This window comes from Pantherophis guttatus, chromosome 1 (assembly GCF_059756535.1).
Source record: "Pantherophis guttatus breed Tessera chromosome 1, ASM5975653v1, whole genome shotgun sequence".
Classification (NCBI taxonomy): domain Eukaryota; kingdom Metazoa; phylum Chordata; class Lepidosauria; order Squamata; family Colubridae; genus Pantherophis; species Pantherophis guttatus.
In genome coordinates, this window is record NC_142063.1 from 349,123,687 (window position 1) to 349,137,958 (window position 14,272).

The following is a 14,272-nucleotide window of genomic DNA, read 5'->3' on the forward strand; positions in this document are numbered from 1 at the left end:
GCAACATTATCCTGGGTAGACGTATATTCGCCTTCATTCGTGACTAGTAAAAACAATTATAAATGAAAATAGATTGGGGTTTTAACTAACTACAAATGAATTGTAAGCCAGTAGGCCAATATGGCTATAAAAAAAGCTAAATTTAAGCTTAGCCTCCCTCTGCAGAAGTACGATTTCCAAATCACCAGTGAGGTGTTCCACTTTATTATGCTTTGATCAGGGCCCACCAAGTCCTGTATCTCGTGTTGAGCACCTCGCTTTATGGTCACAGAGAATTCAGAACTGCATCAGAGGAGAGGACTGAGGTAAGGAGAGGACTAGAAATGAAACTCTCGGAGACAGCTGGGAATGTTTAGTCTCTTGAGGCAAGTCAGCCAGGGATCGAGGCCTCCCACCCTGCAGAGGGCAAGACAGATGGAATCATGGATCTGAGTTATGGGACAGCAAATTTGTAGAAAAATAAGTTCCTAAGTATTTTTCCCCAGACTGACAATTGAGTCAAGCACCCAGAGAGTGGTGGTGGGCTTCCTTCACTAGAGAGATTCAAATGGAGGTTGGAATCCCCTTTGCTGGAATGCTTTTCATGCACTGAGAAGAGAGTTGGACTTGATGACCTCAAGGGAACCTCCCAACTCAAGGATTCCAGAGTAGAATTTCCCCTAAAAGGAGAAGGAAGATTAATCTCAAGCCCCTAACAGCAAAACAATGAAGCAAGATTCCCAGGAATGTCATTTAATAGATTTAAAGCCAGCAGAAAAAATACAGAATATCAGAAACCAAATACAGGCAATCCTTAACTTATAACAGTTCACTTAGTGATCATTCAAACTTACAACGCACTGAAAAAATGCCTTATGGTAATTTTTCACACTTATGACCATTGCACCCTCCCTGTGGTTACCTGATCAAGATTCAGGCACTTGGCAACTGGCCTCTATTTATGACAGTCACAATGTCCCAGGGTCGTGTGATCACCTTTTGCAATCTTCTGATAAGCAAGCTCAGTGGAAAAGCCAGATTCACTTAATAGCCATGTTACTAACTTAACAATTTAACTGATCAACTGCAGTGATTCACTTAATAACTGTGGCAAGAAAGGTTGTAAAATGGGACAAAACTCACTTAACAAATGTCTTGCTTAGCCACAGAGATGTGTGGTGGTAAGCAAAACTCCAGCACTTGTTTGTTTGTGAATTCTTTTAAGATGCTCTTCATTGAACCCACCTGCTGAACTGAAGGGCTAACAGCGGCTTCACAAAATAAGATTGAAATGTCCATCTGCTTTTGGCTTGCCATGCTTTTAAATCCTCCCTTTTCTCTCTCTGCCTCTGAGGATTCTTGCGCGATGATAGTTCTACAATAGGGCAAAGAAATCTTAGGGCAAAGAAAGCGCTCATCATCCAGAATCCAAAAGGAAGACCCCTTCTCTTATGCAATTCTCTTTTGAATGGACAAAGTCACTCAAAAGTTTTAGATAACCAGAACTGTCTGGCAGTCTGGATGTTCTTCCAAGGGACTTTGAGTCCTTCAGATATTAAGAGATGTGGTCTGAAATGATATAGGGTTTCCTGCTTCAGCAGGGGATTGGACTAGAAGACCTCCAAGGTCCCTTCCAACTCTGTTATTCTGTTAAGATTTCCCCTGGTCGGGTGCCGGGTTGCAGGGAGGATGCTAGGAACTGGCTGTGGATGCTGTCCATGGTGCTGAACTCCAGCCTTGACCGTTTGGGGTAGGTAGCCCAACATCCGGTCTCTTGCATTGCTGGACTTCCCTTAGGAGTGTCCAACCTTGGCTAACCTATGGACTTCAACTCCCAGAATCCCCCAGCCTGGGGGATTAAAGTTACCAAGGTTGGACAGCCCTGCCTTAGAGCTCCCTTCCTAAATACATCCCTGTAGAATCAGGCACTTCCTAGTGAAGCAATAGAAACTTTTGTTCCCAGAAGTCCAGCCAGGACCCATGTTGTGAAATCATGATGAGTTGTGATGTTCTTTGCTCAGAAGACTTCCTGAGTTTGCTTTCTTGGTGGCAATGTGTTTGGGACTGACAGAAGCAGCCGTTATAAAATAAAGCAGACAGGAGGTAGCCAGGATGCATATCCATGTCTAGGTTATTAGCATTATTAGCCAAGGGTGGGAAACATTTGTTGCATGGGGGAGTGGGGGGTAGGAAGACCCAGGAGGAAAGGCTCCCAATTAATCTTCTTGGCAGGAAGGAGAAACTGGATTCTTTCACCAGAGCACCTTTCAGTGACCTCTTCCTGGTTTCCACTTCAGTCAAGGGGCCGGGGCTGACCCACACGTGAGTGTCCTAAATGGGATGCCAAGGAAAGGGGGGGAAGTAAAGCACAATGAAAGAGGGAGATGCCACCCATCTCAACAATAAGAGGACTCTGCCCCCATATTCAGCTTTGCCTAATTTTCTGGATCAGCCTGGACAAAATGATTTGGTGAGAGGTTGACAGGATCCTGTCCAAAGGATGGGAAATTTCCCTTTGGGACCTCACAAAATGTTTTTGGAGATGGGGGGCCTTCGAGGGGGAGGGGGAGACCAGAGAAAGGATCCGGGGTCCTTGGATTCCCAGCAGGGCTGAGCTCCCTGTTCTTGGCTCCTAGCAAGGACTGAGTTTTCAGGATGCCGTTCACCACGCCAGCTCATCCTGCGTCTCCAGGGCAACCGTGGCTTTAGATTGTTACTGTGTGGATGTGGGCTGGTAACAGTCTACAGCCATGGTTGCCCGGACTGGACGCCACAGCATCAGCGAAGGTGGAGAGCAGGAGAATGTGTGGGGCTGCCTGGAAAGGGGCCAAGGTGACTCCCACATACATCCCCTGGGCATTCCCCAGTGCTGGGCCTGTGAAGCACTTCAGGTGTGCCTGTGAGAAGGGAGGGGGCACTCATCCTTCCCTCGCTTTCCTATGGGGAGATGGGGCCAAGGCTCGCGTTGCTTCATCCTCTGAGAGGACCTTCTACCTCAAAATGCAGCTGAAGCATTTGAGAAGCAGACCTGAGGCTGCAACCCTCCTCTCTGAAGTCTTATGGCTTATGGTCTTTGTGGTTGTGCAGCATTCAGAAAATCTTATTTGCTCATTGGTTGCCAAGCAGACCTGCATGAACTATCTGGATGCACCGAGGGCAGGATGAATTGCTGAATACCAGGAAGCAAGAGGGGGGCACCACGCTTCCATTCCTAACATGGGGCAGGTGGGACATCATCCAGGCAAATGCCAAGCCAACCCTGTGCATGAATAAGGACCCAGGTTTGCCCCACAACTCCTTTGGTTAAAGAGGTCAGATGGAGGAAGGCCTCTCTGTGCCTGAGTAGAAAAACGTGCATCTGTCTCTGTCTCTCTCTGTCTCTCTGTCTCTGTCTCTCTCTCTCTCTCTCACACACACACACACAGACATGCACTGCTCTGCCTTCACAGTCATTCCCCTCCACTTACAGAGGCAGAGGGGCAGCAGAGCCACAGGGACCCTCTGAATGGGGCTGCAGGGTGTTTTGTGGAAGGGCTGCAAGCGCAGCTTCTGAAAAAGAGTCTCCCCGACACCAGTGGAGTTATTTATGAGCCCTCTTACAGGTTCTCATTCCTGCCAGCAAGTCCCAAGGCTCTGCAGATGGCTGGTGCAACAGGTCCTTGCACTGGGCAGCCTCCCATAGCTGCAAACAGGGCAGAAGAGGGAATTTCCCTTCCCCGGGCTGGGCTCAGCAAGGCTTCAATTCCTCCTGTAGCTCTTTCTGAAAAGACTTCCAGGCAACCCTCCCTTCCTCTGAGGCCTTCGGATCTCCTGCATTGGCGAGATCTCCGTCTGCAGTCTCCACTTCTCAACCTTAATCTGCCAGAATGAATTCCAAGTGGATGATCAGAAGAGATCCCAGCTGCTCACTCAGAGCAAAAAAGCCATTTAAACTGCATGTGAAAGTGGCAGAATAGTTTATTCTCCACTTTATTCTAGCCTCTCTTGCCCCCCCCCCAGGCCTTCCTTTGGACTTTGAGTAATTCCCTCCATCTCTACTGGTTGGACACGATGCACCATGAAACCTGCCACTTTTCAAGGACAGCAGTGGTGGGGCAATTACCCCAGATGAAAACTGGCACTCAGTTGAGATAACTCATCTCTGGAGAGGCTGGGAATTGCTAGAAGGAACTTGACCCCAATCAAGGGGGGAGATCAGTTGAGACAGGCCGCTGCTGGGCTGTGCCCCCCAGCTGGGTCTGCCAGGTGTCCAGGCCAGATCTCAGCATGCCCAGAGAGACAGCAAACCATTCCCCCTCTCTATGACAGCCCCAAATACTTGTGGGGGGCAGGTGGAGCTATCAGCTCAGCAACAAAAGTGTTCTTGTAACCTCAAAAGGGCAAAGGCAGAGGAGGCTGCTCTTGTCCTGGGAGAGGAAGCCTTTTGCTGGTTGGGAAAGAAGAAGCTTCTCTGCTGACAATCTCGGGGGCAAGAGGCCTACTCTCTCAGTCACACACACACACACACACACACACACAAGCAGTAGAGGGGGATCAGGACTGGGCAGGCTGAGAAGGGAAGCGAAATAACAGCAGAGCTGTCACCATCCAGTTTTAAGGTCTCCTTCCTTCCAGTTGCAACAGGTAACAAAGGTGGGGTGGGGAACTGGCACTCTGGCACATCACAGCCGAGCGGGAAGGCTCCCTTGAGGCCAGGGCAGGGAAAGGCTCGGATGCCAACAGACCAGGCCCTGTTGGGAAAAGTGGGCCAGGGTGGGTGAGTGCAGGGTGCTCTTGGGACAAAACTCTCCCAGTCCCCCCACCCAATCACCGCCTCACAAACACGGTGGTGCACACCTGCCTCCACAACTGATTTGGGCTCTGAGCTCTGCAATGTGGCACCTCCGCGGGCCTGCCTGGAAGTAGGAGATCCCGTTCCCGTGCAGGAAGAGCCTCGGCAGTCAGAAGCCGCTCAGTGACCCTACAGCCTCGGAAATCCTCCCCTTACCCCCTGGCGGCTCGCCCTGAACACAGCCAGGCTATGACAGAGCCGACCGCGCCTCTGCCTCTCCCTGCCCGCCCCAAGGCTCCAGGTGTGGCTGGGGGCTCCTTGTTGGCCACTCCGAGAGCCGTTGCAGTTCAGGGATGGAAGGGGAAGCGGATGCGGGCCTTCCAGCAGCAGCCCCCGCGGACGGCCAAGCTGGGAGAAAGCTCCGGTTGGGGAAGGTACATCCGGGCGCATTTCCTCTCCCCCACCTTGTCGGGGGTGGGGGGTGCAGAGTCGCAGGCTGCCGCCCTGTTGCGGCCGGCTTTGGCTGGGCTCGTTGGGTCCTTTGCCTTCGGCCACGCGCTGAGAGAGGGGGCGCCGGGGTTGCCTCGCTCGGGAAGAAGCCCCGTCGCTTGCTCCATCCTGGCAGCACCACGGCCGGACGTTGGATTCATTCGCTGTCCCATCCCCGCCGCTCTGCGGGTCCCCACCCCCGCCCCGATGTCTTCCCAGCCTTTCGGCCGCTTTGCCAGAGCAGCCCAGCCCGGGGATCCAGCCGCGGCCGCCACCTTAGCCGGAAAGGAGCTCCGAAACAGGAGCGCTGCGCTCAGTGGAACCGAGCGTTCTGCCAGGAAGCCGTTCCTCCTCACCGCCCCCCAGGACCCCAAGGGCCCTTTCCACCTCGCAGTTCCAGCGATAGGCTCCAAAGGAAGCCCCGCTTCGACCTCTTTGCTCAGAAGCTCTGCTCAGCTTTGGTTGCCTGGGCTCGTCGGGGGCAGCGGTGGGGTTGGGGGCAACTGGCCAGGGAAGCCACTATTCTCAGGCACCCTATAACGGTCAGAGAAGGGGCCTCCGATGCTACGGCAACTGCTCCAGCACAGCAGGGCCTGGGGCTGATCCGTCTGTGGGGCAGGGAGTTCACTGGGTGCCCAGGGTCAGACGGAGCCCTGAGGAGCCCCGGCATTGCTGGGCAGGCTCCCAAGGCCTTGGTCCGGGCATTTTCTACAGAACAGCCTAAGACTTGGGGACCCTGAACATTCCCCTTCTTGGGTGTTTGAGCAGAGCCCCTCTGGCTCTGGCAGACCAAAGTCTTCTGGCTCTCCCCACCAACCCACAGGCTGCCTCACAGACCTGGATGTTTTGGGGAACAGAGCCCTACCCTGTGGAAATACTCCAACTATGGCCACTTCAAGACATGTGGACTTCAACTCCCAGAATTCCTCAGGGAGCCATGCTGCTAAGGGATTCTGGGAGGTGAATTGCTGCTGCTATTACTGAGCAGGCCCAGGAGGGAGGTGCCAGCCAGCCTACCCACCTTGCCCCTCGGGGCACATCTGAAGCCAAGGATTTGGTTGTGCACGATCCCCCTCCACCTCTGAGGCTCCCCTACCTCAGAGAAAGGAGACAACCATCAAGAGGAGTAAAACCCCATTCAGCATTGCCCACTGAGGAGACTGCAGGGTCTCATCCTCCTCCTAAGACTGAAACCTGGTGGGGCGGAGACTGAGGGCTGGAGGCGGAGCAGGAGGAACCTGTTAACCTTTGTACACCAAGGCCTTGGTGCCCTGGTGAGGCCTCTCCCTTTAGCCTGATTCCACATACTACCCCCAGCCTCTGCTGGCCAGATCTCTGGAGAACCCGGGACGTCCTTCCAAGAGAGGGGGTGGAGGCTGCTCTGCTCCCCAGCTGGAGGAAACAGAGCTCTGGGAGGAAGAACCGCGCAAGACTTGACCTTCCCTGCAAGTGTGGACTCAGCCCCACTGCAGGAAAGACACTCCATCTTGCAAGTGGCCAAGCTCCTGTTGTCACCAGCTGGTCTACAATTCCCAGGGTCCTCAGCCAATGACCCTACTGCTGAACACATCTGGAGAGCACCAGGTTGGGGAAAGCTGGTGGAGATGGTCAGGTAAGGAAACAGACTTGTGTAGAAGAGTGGACACCCCATCCTTCCAGTTCCTCTCCTGGTGAATACAAACAGGTTGATCCATGGGGAGGGGGGGGGGAGTACTTTCTCTGCAAACTTCAGCCAGGCCAATCAGGCAACAGCTGCAAGAGGTTAGACCCTGGTGGATCCCGGAAATGGGCTGCCATTGCCTGCTTACTTCCTGGTCCAGCCTGCAGCTCTGGGTTTCCTCACAGGCCCAAGGTCTCTTTCACTCAGTCTGGATGTCTGTCCTACAGGTGGAAAAATACAGAAACGGGTAGCAGCACTGCCCTCTTGTGGATAAGGAAAGTTTACACACACTCACTTCCAGAAGGATTCTTTGCCTTTTGCTTCAACATCTAGTTTTCACAACTACATCAGCCCAGCCAGGGGTTGAGCCTGCAGACAGACAGATCAGGAGCCACCATCTCCACTCCAGGAATTCTCTGGATTTGTACCCTCTGGCCAGCCTGCCTTCGCACAACAGCTTTGGAGTATTTGTGCTGCTAATCTCCTCCCTCTCTTTAACCCCAGGGGAGAGGAACCCCACAGTCTGGCCTGGTAGACCCCAAAAAATCAAGAGGTCTAAAAATGCAGCAACTTCTCCCACGTTGCCTCCTTAATTGTGGTGTGACTTTGCAATATGTGGGATGGAAAAACTTGCCTCCCCACAGGAGTGGCATGTACCAATGACAAATGACACTTTATTTAAAAACTTTTAAGGAGTTTCTGCCGTCCTTAATCACTGCTGGAAAAGACAAGCCCAGAATCACAGCCAGCATTGTTGACAATAATCTCCCTTAAATTTTACAAAAAAGCGAGACTTGAGAGGCAGACTGTGCGAGGGGATACCACCTTGTTTTGGTTGGAGGTGCTGAGAGGGAAGAGGATTCAAAGGGCACCTCACCAAATGGAGCATGTGCCAAGAACATTAAGTGAATCAAGAATCACAAGTACAAAATCATTTAATTACCCCTATTCAACTTCTATTAAAATAAAGCTTAAAATCATTATCAATCAATCCGAATAGAACCAGAAGGGACCATGGACGTCTTCTGCTATATCATGAAGAGACCATAGGCCGCTGCTATACCATGTCAGACAGGTGGCTGTCCAATCTCTTCTTAAAAACCTCCAGTGACGGAGCCTCTACTGCAACCGCCATCCCTGGAATCCACAGCCATTTCCTGATCCACTGTCGCTTTGACTTGATTATAGCTTTCCAAGAACATCCAGACCTGCTTTGGAGGCTCTACTGGGTTGGAAAACCCCCGGTTCCCTGCCTTCCCTCTTCCTCTCTCAGGATCGGACCTGAGCAAGGAGGACCAAAGGAAGGTTGATGACACCCCCATCAGGGCTGGGATTCAGATGGCAGGAGAGCCGGGAATCCTCTCATCTGGGAAGAAGACGCTTATTATCTTGCAGCCTTTGAGATGAGCCAAGTGGACCTGCCCATTCTTCCTCCAAACATACTGACCAGCGGCAGGTCCGACATCCCAGGAAAGGAGTCTGTTTTGAGTTCCCCCTTCAGTTTGATCCCGAAATCTGTCCCTGAGCCGAGACAGAAAGCGGATCTGCAACCTGGGTGCCTGGCAAATCCCGCCATTGTTATCAGCCAAGCCTGGTACTTGGGAGAGTCAGCCTGAAACACGGCACGGCTTCGGGGCTCCAAACTGGGCTTCAGCGGCTCCCACGGTCTTGTACCCCAAAAAGCCTCTCAATTGCATCAGCGCAGCCTGCAGGCAGGGGTCGTTATAGACCGCTTGGGGGGGAGCCCGGCTCGGTGTCTTGCGGGTCTCCGGTGCGGGGCTTTCCTCCTCTTCCTCCTCCAGCCGCCGCCTGACCCGGGGCCGGACCTTCGCCTGAGCCACGCAGGGAAGCCGGCGAGCGCGAGTCCGAGGCGCGCGGGGGAGCCGGCGGCGGTCGGGGCGGGCCGAGCTCGTCCTCCGCGGGGCCCTCGAAGCGGCCCAGGAAGGCCAGGTACGCGGCCCTCTGCGCGGCGGCGGCGGGGACGAAGTGGCCGCCGTCGTGGGCCAGCAGGGCCGGGCGGGCGAAGCGCTCGGCCAGCGCCCGGCTCTCCGCCGCCGGGATGACGCGGTCGTCGCGCCCGAAGACGTGCAGGCTGGGCACCCGCAGAGCCCCCGCCGCCGCCGCCGCCGCCTCGGCCACGGGGAAGCCGGCCACCAGCAGGGCGAAGCCGAAGGGGAAGCGGCCGTCCCCGCGCTCCCGCAGCGCGCACAGCAGCCCGGCCAGCGCCGCGCCCTGGCTGAAGCCCAGCAGGCCGTCCACCGGGCCGAGCGCCGCCAGCGCCTCCGCCACCGCCCGCAGCGCCGACCCCGGCTCCGGCCCGGCCGCCGACTCCGGCCACCACCCGCGCGGCCCGGCGCCGCCCTCGGGCCCCGGCTCCCCCTCGGCGGGCAGGCGGTGCGGCGCGTCCAGGTAGAGCAGCCGGGCGCGGCCTCGCAGGGCCTTCCGCAGCGCGCCGGTGCGGGCGCGGAACCGCTCGGCGTTCTGCCCGTAGCCGTGGAGACAGAGCAGCCGCAGCTCCCCTCCGTGCGGCCGCGCCGCCATCCCCTTCCGGGTCGCGCGACGGAAACCCCGCGGCGATTTTCCGGTCGGCGGCTCGGCCAATCGGAAGGCGGAAGCGTCACCCCGGCAACCGCGCGAAAGAGACGGGCAGCCAATCCGAGTTCCCGTCCCTGGAGGGACGTCTGCGCCGGAGGGCGCGCATGCGCGACTCGCTCGTCCGCGTATCACTTCTGCAACCTGGCGCCCCCGGCCCCGAATTGCAGCCCTACTCTGGGTCCCGACACGCGGGCCGGCTGAGGATGATGGGCGTGGCGGTCGTCGTTTGGGAAGACCCTGCGCTGCTCGGCAGGCGCGCGAGGCCCCGGAGGGGGATACTGTGAGAGGCGGGCCGATTCCCTCCCGCCTGGCTCTGCAAGGGCCGGCCCAGCGCCTCCCTCGGCACCCGCCCCGCGAAGCCGGCCAGCCCGAAGAACGGACGCGCGACTCGGGAGCGAAACAGGAGGGGAAGAGCCCCCCCCTCCGCCCCCTTATCCGCTGCGAGAGGAGAGGGACCAGCAAGAAACAGCACCCCCCTCGCCCCCCCCCCGGTTGCCCTTCTTCGCAAACCGCTTCAATGCAGCCGGGAGTCCCGAGTGGGGGGGGGATGCCCCCTGCCCCCGCCCCAGGCCTTCACCCATTGCAGCCATTCAGCGTTTGGAGGAGGCAACGCAACCAAGGCCCCATGGAAGGAGTCCCAGTTCTCTAAGGGGGAGGCCTCTCTTCTCTCTGCCCCCCCCTCCCCACAGCAAGCAGGAGCAGGCAAGGTCTGCTGGGCCTGCACTGCACTGGGTTTGGCGGAGCTGACTTTGTTGTGGTGGTTCCTCTTTGGTGCCTCTGTTGGTTCCTGGGGTTTGCCTGGACTGGTCCCTGCAGTTTTGGCAAGGTTTTTCAAAACTGGCTTGCCATTGCCTCCTGCCTAGGGCTGAGAGAAAGTGACTGGCCCAAGATCACCCAGAGGGCTCCAGGCTGAGAATCTCCATAAACATTCATCTGCCTGGAGAGGAACTCCTTAACCCAAGCCTCAATACCGAAATGGGAGTTGGATTAACCCTGGCATGTTGGGATCAAAGTGGAGTAGACTCTTTTGTGGCCTTCCCACCACCCCAAACCCCCGCCCCCAATCTAGTTAATGTGAAAGAGATAATGTGTGGCTGGACACAAAGAGGATAGGTTAATATAACCAGGCACTCCTCCAGTCTGTCATGTCCAAAACATTCCCTGGATTGCAAATGGAGCTTCTCTCCAGGCTGAGAAAAGGGCCTGGGACACTGCATCAGTGGAGGGCAACCTCCCTCAGCATTTGTACTTTAAAAAGTTAGGTTTTTTGCTCCAGAAAGCCCCTTGGCAAATAGCATCTGCTACTGGCTCAGATTTCTCTCCCTGCTGAGGCCAGAGAACTAAAATCGAGAAATTTCCGGGTTATCATCCCTTTTAAGTCCCTAACAATGCATCACCAGTTTTGATTTGATAGCAAGTCTTATTCATGCATGTCAACAGCAGCAATAGCATTTTGGCTTAGGTACCACTTCACAGTGCTTTACAGTGCTCTCTGAGCGGTTTACAATGTCAGCATTATTTGCATGTTGCCTTCAACAATCTGGGTCCCCATTTTACCGTCCTCGGAAGGCTGTCAAAACCTCGAGCCAGTCAGGATCAAACTCCTGGCTGTGGGCAGTCGGCCTGCAATGCTGCCTTCTAACCACTGCGCCATAAAAATGCAGAGTGGAAGGCAGAAACGTTTTGACCCAAGGACGCCTCTGATATCAACTGGCATGGATGGATACAAGGACTTCTTGCACTCTCAGATACCGTCTGATTGTGGGGGCCCTTCTCTCCGCTTCCCAGATACACCTGCCCTCTTTCTGCTTATTGCTGCCAGGCCTTCCTCGCCACACAGCTTCAGGTGCCTGTGCTTAGTCGCTAATGTTATTAGCCAAAATATTCACTTTCAGAGTCTCTGGCAAAGCCCCAGTTTTCTTCAATAATTACTCCAGCAAAGGTACTTCTGATTCTACAGCTGCTGAACCCCAAAAGTCAGTGGTTGCAGGAAGGCCTGAAGGCAAAACCAGGCCTCCCAAAGAGCTGGCAGTGGAATGCAGCACCCTCCTATTCAGAGTTTGCACACAGTGCTTTTTCCCACTGGAGCCTGGGGGTGGGATGGGGGAATCACCCCAAAGTGTCTTTGCCCCAAAGCTTGGACCCTACTGCTGCTGCTGCTCCTCCACACACTGCCTGGGACCAGTCTGAGTTCCCAACTCCACTCTGAGGTTTGATGGCGCCTCCTCCTCCGTCTCCTGGCAGGAGCAGCTCTTCAGGGCTTCTTTCCCAGGTGGGAGCACAGATTTGGCCAGGTTCACCTGGAAAGCAGGAAACCACAAGACGAGGGTGGATTAATGGCATCATTGGCACAACGCCCCATCTTCACCAGAGGGGGACTTCCAAAAGCTATTATGACTGATCAATCTGGACCAGAGGTTTTGCAGCCCCTTTGCATATCGGGCCACAGGTGCTCAGGCAAACAAGCTGCCATCTGTCAGTCACCCTTTGGCCAGGGGCTCAGCCAGTAAGATCTACTGCCTGTTCTCCAGATAACCAGTGCCAAGGGGCATGGGGGCACAACATGGAGCTCACTGGGGAAAGCCTCTTGCCCACCATCTCCACTGGCCAAACCAACAGCCCCAGACAGCGTGCCGCAATGTCTCTGTTCCTTTTTGCCTTCCGTTCTCGGAAGAATGGCTGTGGCCATAACCGGGGCCGGATCCATGCAAAGCCTTCTCTGCTGGGCATGCCAGCCCATGCTCCAGGCAAGAAGCCCCCTCTCGAAGGCAGCCTTAAGCAAGGTCCTCAGGCGGGGATTGGGGGGGGTGGCACAAGTAATCTGAGCAAATGAAGAGGCCTCCCCTGATTTGGGGCAGAATAATTCAGACAGATTCTGAATCAGGAGAAAAATCTCTTGTGGTAAAAACTCAACTGCTCAAGGCTCACCTGCCCGGACAGCTGGCATGTGAGGCAATTCAACAGATGCCCCAGCTGCGTTTCCTCTTCTGCCCAGCCTCAATGGAGAAACAGCTGCTAGTCAATGCCATTAACAGACAGCATATTGCTGAAGCTCTTCCTAGACACGCTCTGGGTCTCCTCTGAACAAACTCTTTCAAAACGCCCCTCTCAGTCTTCTGGAAGAGACGCTACAGGTGCCCAATGCCACCCAGGGAGAAGCATGCTAGACAGGCCTTGCCAAGCAGCCCTACAGGGAGGCTGCAGGGTCAGCAGGGGGGTTGTAAATTTAGCAATCCCCCCCCTTGCCGTAGCCCACTCCCACACCATGGCTACAGTCCTCTGGCAGGCAAAGCTCAGTGGCCAGCAACACCCAATTGATCTGCGCCCTGAGCTGAAACAGGCAGAATCTGCCAATCTTGCCCCAGCTCCCTATTGGTGAAATGGGGGGGGGGGTTTCTGTCTGTCTGTCTGTCTCTCTTTTTGGTTCTATGATTTCTTTGGACTAGATCCCATTCATGCTTCTTTACCCACTTACAGATAACATGGTCACATACATAAATGGAGCACTTTCTTCACCATAAATCCAATGAAAGTTCTTTCATTTAATTAAAAATATTTCAGTGCCTTATTTCTCCTTAGCCCACACATTATAGGATCTGCCCCAAAGATTACAACCCATAGAAAATACAGCCTGGTGAAACTCCATATTGTGATGCATACATCTGGGACAACCGAGTGGCAGAAGCTGGTTCTCTCTTCTTCAGGTTACATCCACTGAAGAGCCAGTCTTCCTGGCATTGCCCCAGAAAGGCACCAAGCAGGGCACATAGAGAGAGCCCGTGCAAGGTTTACCACTGCAGATGCCTTCTGGAGCCGGGTATCTGGGCTCTCTGGAGCCAAAAGGGCCATGCAGGGCCTGCCAGTGAGGGAGGGACCAGGGATGTACCAAAGGGGTGTCTCAGATAATTTGCATGGCAGGATTTGGGCTGGAAGAGAAGGTGGCTGTTGAACTGAGCAGCCCCACGGGGATTAAAGGGAAGGTCATAAGGGCTGGGCCTCTACAACAGTGTTTCTCAATTCCAGCAACTTTTAAGCCGTGTGGACTTCAATTTCCAGGATTCCTTGGGCCACATGGCAGTTGAGGAATGCTGAGAGTTGAAGTCCACATGACTTAGAGCTCCTGGCTGACATCTGCCTTTAGTGAGTCAGTGAGGTATGTCAGTAATGAGGACTAGATTCAGCACTTCCATCTGCACTTGAAAGACAAAGGCCAGTCTCTTGAAGACAGCAAAGTCCACATTTTGGACAGAGAGGACTGCTGGTTTGAAAGAGGGGCCAAAGAGGCCATCTGTGTCCAAATAGAACAGCCATCCCTCAACAGAGGGGGATGGAGGGATGTGACATCATCCATCTCCAGCCTACAACAGTCCTTTCAGCAGTTCCAAGAAGGCTCCACACCCATTTGCACCACTCAGGTGACCCTGAAGACACAGATAAACCTCCAGGTGGCCTCAATGACTCCCTAAAAGGATGTAAATGACCAGCTGTCTACAAGGAGTGTAAATCCTTCCATTCCCCACCATCCAGTTAGAGCTGAAGAAGCTTCTTGGATGAGAAGCAAAATGTCTTCAAAGAAAAACCAGAAAATCCAGTTGCCTCTTGAAAAAAAAACCACCATTGGGACAATCTCAGTAGTGAGATTAGCAGGGCATGGGGGTCACTGGGGAAGCTGGTGCCCATCAAAGGAGCCGCCATCTAGCTGCCATGAGGTAATTAATGCAATTAAGGTAACTATAGCCCAGCCCACCTTGTGTGGTGGCTGTCTGGACTGATCTATT

At 54.6% G+C, this 14,272-nt stretch overlaps 2 protein-coding genes across 5 annotated transcripts in view; both read right to left on the reverse strand.

Moving 5' to 3' along the window:
* Positions 1-7,816: 7,816 nt before the first annotated feature.
* Positions 7,817-9,877, reverse strand: OVCA2 (OVCA2 serine hydrolase domain containing). Its single transcript, XM_034424495.2, has one exon. It carries the CDS (start codon positions 9,438-9,440, stop codon positions 8,622-8,624), a length of 819 nt encoding a protein of 272 aa, XP_034280386.2. The 5' UTR covers positions 9,441-9,877; the 3' UTR covers positions 7,817-8,621.
* Positions 9,878-10,894: 1,017 nt separating this feature from the next.
* The window catches only part of DPH1 (diphthamide biosynthesis 1), a 36,774-nt gene continuing 33,396 nt past the window's right edge, over positions 10,895-14,272 (reverse strand). For all 4 annotated transcript variants that reach the window (XM_034424492.3, XM_034424494.3, XM_087883494.1 and 1 more), the window contains one exon: positions 10,895-11,794. In XM_034424492.3, the coding sequence (XP_034280383.3) occupies positions 11,604-11,794 (191 nt within the window). In that variant the 3' untranslated portion in view covers positions 10,895-11,603. The remainder of the gene's footprint in view (positions 11,795-14,272) is intronic.